Below are 11,027 nucleotides of genomic sequence, written 5' to 3' on the forward strand. Positions count from 1 at the left end.
TCTTTGAAAAGTGTTTGTTGATCAATGGTCATGACAATTTGCATATTAATAATCAAGGAACTGACCTCACAGCCCATTGTTCATTTAGTGGCCTCGTTTGAGTCATTGTGTAAAGGTACTGTTTATATGGCTGGACAAACCTGCAGTCAGCTGTGACTGAAGAAGTCACTTGAATGAGTGATGAAACGTTTCTCCCACTGAAAACGTTACGTCCAGATGAACAGAATCAACTTTTTCGGATTACTTTCTTGAAACAGTTGGTGTCGATTTTATTGTCACTTTGCTAAGTCTTTAATTAAGTGTCGATGGGATTCACTCTCCCAAACATCCACAAACTAGCAAATATTATCTTTGCGGTTCACAGCCACCTCACAGCCTCCTGGACATTGAGCTCAGGGCAGCTGACCAATATAGGAAAACACACAGATACGTGTCCCTCCCACAGGACACTGAGAGTTTTGCTCTGCACTGAAGTCAGCCAGTGTTCAGTCAGAGTTTGGTCATGTCTGGACTGTTGGGTGTTCGCCTGCTGCTGCTGTGGGGCTGCGCCTGCCTCTGGCTGAGCAGCTCAGCCTCAGGAGCTCTGGTCATCTCCAGGCACGATGAAGCCATACAGGTAACGTCAAACACTTTTGTGATATGAAACTGAAATAACTTTGTGGCATGATTTTGACAGCGCTGACTTCAGAAAGTAGTTCTATGATTTTGTTTTTTTAACCCAAAACCCTTAAACACCAACTGTGTCTGAGTTTTTTGTAAGCTTTTTCTTAAAACTTACTTCGTGTAATCTCCGTAATATCCTGTGTGTGTATTTCAGGAAAGAAGAGGAGCTGCCAGATCACTGCAGGTACTTGGAAAACTATTCACACATAGTCTCTTTGTATTAGTGAAAACATCTCATTAGTTTTTAATCACTGCTAAAATTCAGTTTCTGATACTGCGTCATAACAGCTCAACTTCAACATAACACAGATCACACTATTTTTAAAGATATATCTGCTGGTAAACCAATAACTACATAAACATGCAGTGGAAATTAAGAGCTTAGTGCAGCCTTATTATTTTTTAATGTGAATCCATCGCCCTTTGTTCTTACAGAAAAGAAGTACAAATGAAGTAATGGTAAGAAATGTATCCATTCATATTCCTGGTGATGATAATGGTGATGAGAGATAATAGTTTTAATTCAGATTAAAAAATCAGATTCATAGAGAGAAACCCATTTTTATCTTCCTACATTTCCTTCTGTCTCTGTCTCAGGTGGAGGTGCACAGTGTGACAGTGGACTGCACTGTGACCTCTCGTTTTGCCCACACTGTCATGACCTCCAAGGCGTTCAACAAAGCAAACTCGTCACAGGAAATCTTTTTTGAAGTGGAGCTGCCCAAGACTGCTTTCATCACAAACTTCAGCATGTTAGTCTGTTTCCTCTCTAATCATTCTGACAGTTTTTATAGGCCAGTCCTTCATTTCACAACTGTGCTCCAAAGCTGAATTTCTCACTATCTTGGTGTCCATTTATGTGCTTTAACATCCCTCATGTCTATCTCCATCTTTCACATCCACAGGGAAATTGAGGGTCAGGTGTATGTTGGAGAGGTGAAGGAGAAGGAGAAAGCTAAGAAACAGTACGAGAAGGCTGTTTCCTCTGGACAGACTGCTGGACTCGTCAAGTGAGTCGTCCAAATGAACCAGAAACACAGATCGTGTAAATTCACTGGAGAAGCTGTCAGATATCTCTGTGACATTTTTGTTGTTGTTATTTCCAGGGCTTCTGGAAGAAAGATGGAGAAGTTTTCAGTCTCTGTCAATATTGCAGCTGAAAGCAACGTGACCTTTGTCCTGACATATGAGGAGCTCCTTCAGAGGAAACTGGGCCGATATGAGCTTTTGACCAGAGTCAAACCCAAAACACTGGTTCAGGACTTTCAGGTGAATCCATGTTTGATTAGATTCCCTACTTAGGGTGTCCCAAAAAATGTATTCTTTGTATCTGGCTGTAGTGCTTTCAGTGGGAGAAACGTTTTGTTATTGTGCAAAGATACATTTTGATGATTGACAAAACATTTCTCCCACTGAAAGCACTACAGCCAGATACTGTTTATAAGGTTGGACAAACATGCAGTCAGCTGAAACTGATGAAGTGACTTGGATGAGTGACAAAATGTTTCTTGCACTGAAAACAGTTACATCCACATGAACAGAGTCCACAAATCAACTTTTTGGGATTTCCTTACCTGGATGATTGAGCATGCATCAAGACATTTTAACCCCCATAGGGTGATTTCCTGATTTACATTAGAAATGATCTCTTGTCTCCATGTTTGCCTTTGTGGAAACAGATTGTGACAAACATCTATGAGCCTCAGGGCATTTCTTATGTTGACGCCCATGCAACCTTCCTCTCGAATGAGCTGCTCCCTCTGGTGGAGAAAACTGTCACAGACAGAAAGGTACCTTCATACAATTGATGATCATCTATAATAAACTTTCTAATTACTGCACCCCACTTTATTGCACGGTTGAATCTCAGTTGGGATCATAATTGTGTATGTATTATTCCCTTTTCAGGCACACATCTCCTTCTCACCAACCATGGAGCAGCAGAGGAAGTGTCCAGGTTGTGATGGAACACTTATTGATGGAGATTTTATTGTCAGCTATGATGTGAAGCGAGAGAAGAACCTTGGGGACATACAGGTCAGTGAAAGCTTCAAGTACTGAATAAGATCAAATTGAAAAAGTGATTTATTACACCATTGTTTTAAAATTCATTACTTTTTGGAATCTGTCTCTTCTTCAGATTGTAAATGGATACTTTGTGCACTTCTTTGCTCCTGAATTACCCAAACTCCCAAAGAATGTGGTCTTTGTAATTGATATAAGTGGATCAATGAGTGGAAGAAAGATGGAGCAGGTAAGAAGTTGTTCTGACCCCTGATGTGCTTCTAATATGTCAAAGTTCACGTGGACACACGTCATCCTCTGACTCTTTGTAGACAAGAGAAGCTATGCTGGCCATTCTTCAACAAGTCCATGAAGACGACCACTTTGCCATCATCCTGTTTGATTCTGTTATTGAAACCTGGAAGGATTCACTTACCAAAGCAACAAAGGAAAACATAACTGAAGCCATGGATTACATCAGAAGAATGCGTAGCAGAGGAAGTAAGAAATACAAAAACCAAGCAAACAAAACAAAAAAACAAACACCTAACAGCACAAAAACATTAATAGTTTATGCATTTTAAAACATGAATTGTGTTTTTCTTTTAGCAACCAATATTAATGATGCAGTGTTGACTGCTATAAACATGCTGGTCAAAGACAGACAGATGGAGAGGCTACCAGATAGAAGTGCTGATATGATTATATTACTGACTGATGGAATGCCAAATGAGGGTAAGTATGTAGAGTGCAAACATACCGTAGGCTAGATTATGTTTGTTCAGCATTTAACATTTAACATTACATTGCATTTAGCATTTTTTTCTTTATGTTTTGCATGCATGCATTTGTAGGAGAGAGCAACACTGGCAAGATCCAGGAGAATATGCGTACAGCTATTGGGGGAAACATGTCTCTGTACTGCCTTGGATTTGGAAATGATGTGGATTATTCCTTCCTGGATGTGATGAGCAAACAAAACAAAGGCCTGGCCCGCAGAATCTTTGAAGCTTCAGATGCTGCTGCTCAGCTCCAGGTGCGAGTTCCTCTTCCACACTAATATGTGTAGCTCCCTTATTTAGAAACCTTTAGATAATAACTTCTTCCACAGTGTAACCTCTTGTGCTTTATCCAAGCATACTTTCTGCTAAATCACCTGCAAATTATAATTAGAATAAATGCAGCCTGTTTGTAGTTTTGGAAACCAGAATCACTGAGTTGGAGTCCCAGCTCCAGACCCTTGAAAATCCTGCAGCTAGCCAGAGCCCTGTAGTCCATGTGGGCTTAGCCATCGTTAACTGCCTCCCCGGGCGGTTTGTACAGAGTAGCCAATAAATCAGGCCAGCTGGGTAACAGTAAGCAGGAAGTCCATATTGTCCCATTCACCAAACAACCATAGTGTGAATTATTTTGCCTCACGTGGTGAGGAAAATATTCTCGTTATTGGCAACTGTTTTGAGATGCGTGAAACTAGAGACACCAGCGACCATTGTCTTCCAGTTAGAGTCGGGTGGACTGATCCAAATATTGATAATATTGATAACAACACTAACAGTGTTATCAGAGTGATATTTGAATTTGTTTCTTCATTAAAAGGTTGAGTGTGTTGCATCTGAAAACAAACAGATCTACGCAAACAGCTCTCCTCTCCTGCAGCGCACTTTGCCCTACCCCCCTCTCTCCTTAGTTGTCCCATTCAGATAATATATACAGCCCACAACAGCCCACAACAACACAGACAGTTTGAATTCATTTGAAAGCCTGACTCTTAGCCAACACAATGCAGAGCCGCTACCTAAACTCTCACAGAGGTTGATTATCTGATAGATTGTCACTGGATATGACTCTGAATACTCTGGCTCCCCTGCAGTGTTGGGCAAGTTACTTTCAAAAAGTAAATAGTTATAGTTACTAGTTATTTCTTCAAAAAGTAATTGAGTTAGTAACTGAGTTGCAATATTATAGAAGTAACTAATTACTGGGAAAAGTAACTATTGTGTAAATAAAAAAAAAAGTCTAACCCCCTTGGGGCGAGAGTATAATTGCTGTTATTTTACCTCTACAGTTCACCTTTAAAAACTACAGTATTTATCTTGCCTTGTTTGGTGTCATTCTTTTCAGCACAAATTATTTGTGCCACTCCAAAAAATAATCATATCCACTATAAGATAAAGGAGCACTTCACAAGCCTGATACATCAATGCATGACAGCAGGAGATGTATCACTCCACCTGGAGACTACACTAAACACTAAACACTAACTACACGACACACTAACTACACACTCCAGACACGCTAAACATCACAAATCTCTCACATCTCAAAGCTCTCTCTCTCTCTTTCGTTCTCTCACCGCCTTCACTCCTAAAACATCCCCCTCTCCCTAAAGAACCAAATGCTATGTGACCATACCAGTTTTTTTATTGGTCGACATGGTACATTTTTCCACCAATAGGTGGGTGGGGGGGGAATCATAAGCAGAGAGTGCTTGCAAGCGCTGTCCTTAGACAGTAAACGCAACGATAGTATTCTGGAGAAAACACCACATATATTTTATTTTATCATGACTTTTATGAATTTTTTTAATCCTGGCTCTGGTTTTACTTGGCCTATCAACACAATTTATATAGCATTATATAAGATGCTATATGGTATATAGCATCTTGTTTCTATGTGATCTTAAATTGGTCATGTGATTGATGTGAGACATGAGCGAGACAGATAAATATGAAGGCATGCCGGCTCAGACGTCGCCCGGAGGAACCAGGGCACCCTGACGAAAAGTGGGCTACTGGAACAAGAAGGCATCGGTGGGCAAGAGACGAAAACAGGGCGTTGTTGGAATGCTACTACGCAAGTAACCCCGGCGGAAGGGGCTACATGAATAGGATGAGGGACCTATGGATTCTTCGATACCCAACATCCACAATGAATTCAAATTCAATCTTCATATACAAGGTGTTAAATACTCAGATCCCACCTTCTCTTAAAGACCACCAAAACAAAGTAATGTAGCACCTGAACAGAGCACTTCGCTCTCTTACTTGTGGTTCCCAGGTTATTTAAAAGAAGAGTGGGAGGCAAACCCTTCAGTTTTCAGGGCCCTCTTCTGTGGGTTTGATTTCAGGAGCCAGACAGACATTGTCATGATTTCTTAGATTTTCATTTAAAGCACTGCAGTTATGCCATATTCCTATGAATTACATGCCGTCACTATTTCATGCTGAGTTTACGATAGAAAATTGGAACATGCAAATGTGATAAAGTGTGTGTATTTATTTCAGGGTTTCTACGATGAAGTGGCCAGCCCTCTACTTTTAGAGGTGGACATGCACTATCCTGACAATGCAGTGGATTCTCTGACCACCAGCCACTTTAGCTACTTGTTTAATGGCACAGAGATTGTTGTGGCTGGTCATTTAATGGACAACGACCTTGACAACTTCCTGGTGGAAGTGGTTGGACAGGGGGTGAGGAAAAAAAGAAAAACACAAAAAATGGCAGAAACATTGAGACATTGAGTAGACATAGCCTATATTTATTTGTTTTACTCTGGTTCATATGGATTTTATCTTTTGTTTCTCCTGAAGCTCGAAGAAGACTTCAGAGTCCAGGGTCAAGTGAGTGCTGCAGACTGGGATGTTTTTTACCCAGACGAGGAGTACATCTTTGGAGATTTTACCGAGCGGTTGTGGGCCTACCTCACTATCCAGCAGTTACTGGACAAGAGGTCAGTTTAAATCAGTTCAGTTTGGCTGCTAAGGCACATTGTTCTCATAAGAAATATGGTATGATATATAGTCTTTGATGACACTTGTTCTTTTACCAGGACGCTCATTTTAATCATTTGATGTTCTTTTATAGATTTCCCTGTAGTAATACATATATTTTCCTTCTGGCAGCAAGAGCGGTACACCAGATGAGAAAGCCAACACAACAGCCAAGGCCCTGGATATGTCCCTGCAGTACAGCTTTGTCACCCCTCTCACATCCATGGTTGTTACCAAGCCCGAAACCGAAGACTCGACAAGCAGCCCTCTTATTGCTGACAAGCTGACTGAAGGTACCTGGAGAAAACAGAGTTTAAAAATGTAAAACACTGGACTGGCTTTTCTTAAAGAGACAAAAACTATATTGACTGATGAATCGGAGAGGTGTGTGTGTGTGTGTGTGTGTGTGGTTGTGTGTGTTTGTCAAGTGTCACTTTGAAATGGCTGCAGTCAAGCTTTACCACAAAAGCAAAGCATGGCTGCAGCTCATTCATGAAGAGAACTGGTGACTGAGTTTACATTTTCCACATATTATTCCTCTTTAGTGAAGTATAAAAGCAGAAGCTGGAGCTCCAGTTTAAAACTGTTATCTGTCTGTTTTTTCTCACAGAGCAAAGACAGCAGGCTGAAAAAATGAGTAAGTGATATTTTTTTTAACGATAAATCACAAAAAAGATTTATGGGACAAAGTCAATTTGTTGTATTCGTGTTGATTTGAATTTTATTCTCCCTGTTCAAAGCATATAATTATATACCTGCGCAGTCGTATCCACGGCATTACCAGCCAGCACCCGCATATTTTGGTAAGTACATCATATACAGTTCAGATAGGATAGATTGTGCTCCAGCCATGACGTCTTACTTTGCTGATATTTACAGATCTGCATTAAGAGGCACAGTTAACTAGATAAAATGCCATGGCATCTTTCACAAACATAGGACTTGGTGACTGCTCCACTTTAAATTTGGTGCCACTTTAAATTATTGCTAATTATTATTTCAAGTCCTTCTGCACTAACTGGTCCAAAGATGTGTGGAAATGCTCTTCATTGCTCTCAGATAATGACTAATTTTGGCTTCATCTAAATTTTAGCTTTGTTGGCATGTTTTCAATAGTATGCCAGAAAGATGCCATTTCTTTGAATGAAAAGACATGTTTAGACTCTGGTTAAAATGGATAGATGCAGATGAAACATTAAGGAGAGCAATCTTTTTGGCTCTGAGTAAGGAAAGGCTCACTTGTAGTCCTTTCTTAATATGCTGCTTTTGAATTCCTTTTTATTCTAATGGGGACAGTTTACAAAATGAACCCCATGTTTATAAATTAGTCAGGAAATAGATCACTGAAACCGTGTGCCATTTCCCAAAGATATTGATAAATATATATATATTTTTTGAAACCCTGACAAGCCTCCCCCTGCTGGCCATAAGAATGACAGCAGATTTAAGACATCTCCATATTTGCTTCTCTTTTTGGATCCAGAAACTATCTCCATCTTTAATATAGAGCCTGTGATGGACAGATTTTCTTTGAAAACAGTATCAGTGTTTCAAAACACTGACAACAACACTTAAGATTATGTAGCTGGAACTAAAATGAAGTATATGGACGTGGTTCCACCCATGAGTGTGGACTTTTCATGGGTGGAACGTCATGACCTTCATGTTGCTTGTGTGTTTTTCTGCAATATGTATTTATTCCTGTCACACTATTCTGGGGCCCCTGCAGTGGATGGAGATCCTCACTTCATGATAGAGCTACCAGACCGAGGTGATGCTTTGTGTTTCAACATCAACGACAAACCAGGAACCATTTTCAACCTGGTCAGAGACTCAAATTCAGGTCAGCCCCGTGTACACAGCTGTCTTAAGACTTAGGAAATGCAGTCTTAGTGTCGTCGTTGTTTTTCTTCATGTATAATTTTATAGATCAAAAACTTGTACTGATATTTTTTTCCTCAGTTCATACATGAGTTATGCAATATGTGCCAGAAAGTCCAGATATCATGTGACTGACTGGATCCCACTGTCTCCAGGTATTTTGGTGAATGGTGAGATTATTGGAGACAAGAAAACTCCCCCTGATGGGAAAATAAACACCTATTTTTGGCGTTTTGGCATTGTCCACCAGACCCTTGGGGTCAGGCTAGAGGTGAGCACTGAGGACATCTCGCTGTTCCAGGATGGCAAATGGGTCAAACTGCTTTGGTCTGACGCAGCCTCCATTAAAGGATCCAAGTGAGTGATTACATTGTTAAAGTCACAGCAAAAAAAAAAAAAAAGGTCTACATAGTTTCTCCATCATCCAGGGAGTCTTACGAGTATGCCACATGACAGGTGAGGCAAGGTCTCACAGTGGTTTCTCTCAAAAGGTCTGGTGGTAATGATCCACTGCTTTTTTTCACACTTTGGCTCATGTGATTTTCTGCATGATTAATCATGAGCCAATGATCACCTCCTAAGGCACAACCCTCACTGTGGTTTAAATACCTGGGACTCTCCACCTTTTGGTTTTTGAATCAAAGACGTTTCTTAGATGTGAGATGAAACATTTCCATGAAACTGAAAGAAGTCAGACTGCCTTCTTTTCAAGCTCTTATGATTGATTTTTATTCTTTCTCCTACAGTGTGGATCTTCTTGTGACCAAGGATCGCAGCCTAACTGTAACACTAAGAGATTCAGTTAAGTTTGTGATTTTGCTTCACAAAGTGTGGAAGAAGCACCCATACCACCGGGACTACTTGGGTTTCTACACCCTGGACAGTCACCTCCTGTCCCCTGGTGTTCATGGCCTGCTAGGTACAACATGACACATTTCTTCTCTAAATTTGTGGTTTATCACTGATGATTTTGAAGATGTTTCCATGTTCTATGTTAATGCAATTATTAATAAATAATATTTAACAACAATATAGGACCACTAATCTCTTGCATCAGTAAAACAAATACAGCAAAACTCAAATTATTTAGGTATAATTTACAATTACCAGTGTTGGAAAGGGTCCAAATTCAAATATTTTTATAATTTAAATGGTTTACCATCCTCCAGGTCAGTTCTATCATGGGATTAACTATGAGGTGGCACACTTGCATCCAGGAAAAGTCCCAGAGAAACCAGATGCCACCATGTATGTGAAAGGACAGGAGCTCAATGTAACCAGGTACACTAAAGACTTCAGTCTGGAAGTGTTTGCATGCAAAATGAATTTTAAATGTGTTGTTGCTGTGTTTGTGCTCTCGCAGTGTGAATCTTCTAAATGAAACATCTCTCTCTGTCAACAGAGGCTGGCAGAGGGATTTCAGGAACGATGTGAAGAACGGGGAAAATGTTCCGTGCTGGTTCATTCACAATAATGGGACTGGCCTCATTGACGGACATGTGAGAGACTACATTGTTTCCGGCCTTTTTAAATCTGGTTAAGAAGAGGCCACACGGCCGTACCAGCTGCTGAAATCATCAAAATGCAATTCTTTTAAATAAATATTCAAATCCGCAGGCACTTACAGCACCAATAGCCAGCAACCAACACAAGACAGCTTTCATTCATAGTGCTGCATACATAATAATCTCAACAGTGTCAAGTACTTGGAGACTGTCTCAGTGTTTCCTTGTATTAAAATATGTGCAAAACAGTCATTAAAGATGTGCTCAAGATTGGTCAATATGTGTCCCTTTTTCATGGTTTCAAACACTGTTCGTGTTTCCTCCTATTTACTGGAAAATGTATTTAACTTAGACACTTTCAAAACAGGGCTGGACAATTAATTTTCCCAACGGGGTACATGAGAAACTGGGACTGTTGTTGAGGGCAGCACCAATAAGATGAAATCAGTTCTCTTTATAACTGTAATCTCAGCTACTGGTAAGAGTAGGAGCTATAACTGGGCAATGAAAATGTGAAACAGGCATCGTAAACATGCCAACATTTTATTACTATCTAATCAATATTTCCCAAAACAATGCTGATGCATGATGTTAAAAACGAAAATGTAAAAATCTAGTGTGTTTTGGGCTTGAACGAGCACATCGAAACAAACCAAAACAAGAGCACCAAGAGGGCCAAAAAACAAAACGAGTCCAAAACAACAACAACAAAAAACCCAACAACAACAACAACAACAACAGAAACACACCGGAACCCAAGAAAACAGAGTCCAAAACAGAACGGTTCAGGGGGCCGGCCCGGGGGCCAACAGCACAGGAGCCCGAACAGTTCAGGGGGCCGACCGTGCGGACGGCGACGGCGGGGCAGGTCCGGAGGCCGGCCGCAACAACGACAATGTCTAGCCAACGGCCTGGAAGGTGGCCGGACAGGGCGAGGACGTGCAGGCTGGACAGGTCGGACAGGTCGAGGACGTGCAGGCCGGACAGGGCGAGGCAGGACCAGGCGAGGCAGGACCAGGCAAAGCTGAAGCTGTAGCTGAGGCTGGACCAGGCGAAGCTAAAGCTGTAGCTGTAGCTGAGGCTGTGGGAGGCGACGGCGTGAGCCGCAGGTGGTGGCGCTGCAGGCGACAGCGTGGGAGCCGCAGGTGATGGCACTGCAGCGGAGGCAGGTTGCTGGACGGGCCCCTCGGACCCTCCAGCGGAG

General features: G+C 41.3%; 1 protein-coding gene across 1 annotated transcript; it reads left to right on the forward strand.

Annotated features, from left to right (window-relative positions):
* The first annotated feature begins 375 nt into the window (after window positions 1-375).
* LOC309706614 (inter-alpha-trypsin inhibitor heavy chain H3-like) lies at window positions 376-10,101 on the forward strand. Its single transcript, XM_082533312.1, has 22 exons — window positions 376-616; window positions 818-847; window positions 1,099-1,122; window positions 1,261-1,415; window positions 1,569-1,673; window positions 1,770-1,932; window positions 2,343-2,453; window positions 2,572-2,700; window positions 2,804-2,917; window positions 3,000-3,168; window positions 3,277-3,402; window positions 3,522-3,703; window positions 5,952-6,137; window positions 6,258-6,397; window positions 6,570-6,730; window positions 7,048-7,074; window positions 7,178-7,240; window positions 8,167-8,280; window positions 8,474-8,675; window positions 9,065-9,237; window positions 9,488-9,599; window positions 9,721-10,101. The coding sequence occupies exons 1-22, from the start codon at window positions 503-505 to the stop codon at window positions 9,857-9,859; spliced, it is 2,739 nt and encodes a 912-aa protein (XP_082389438.1). The 5' UTR covers window positions 376-502; the 3' UTR covers window positions 9,860-10,101.
* The last annotated feature ends 926 nt before the right edge of the window (window positions 10,102-11,027 follow it).

Source organism: Aulonocara stuartgranti (genome assembly GCF_965226115.1).
Source record: "Aulonocara stuartgranti genome assembly, chromosome: 5".
Taxonomy (NCBI): Eukaryota; Metazoa; Chordata; class Actinopteri; order Cichliformes; family Cichlidae; genus Aulonocara; species Aulonocara stuartgranti.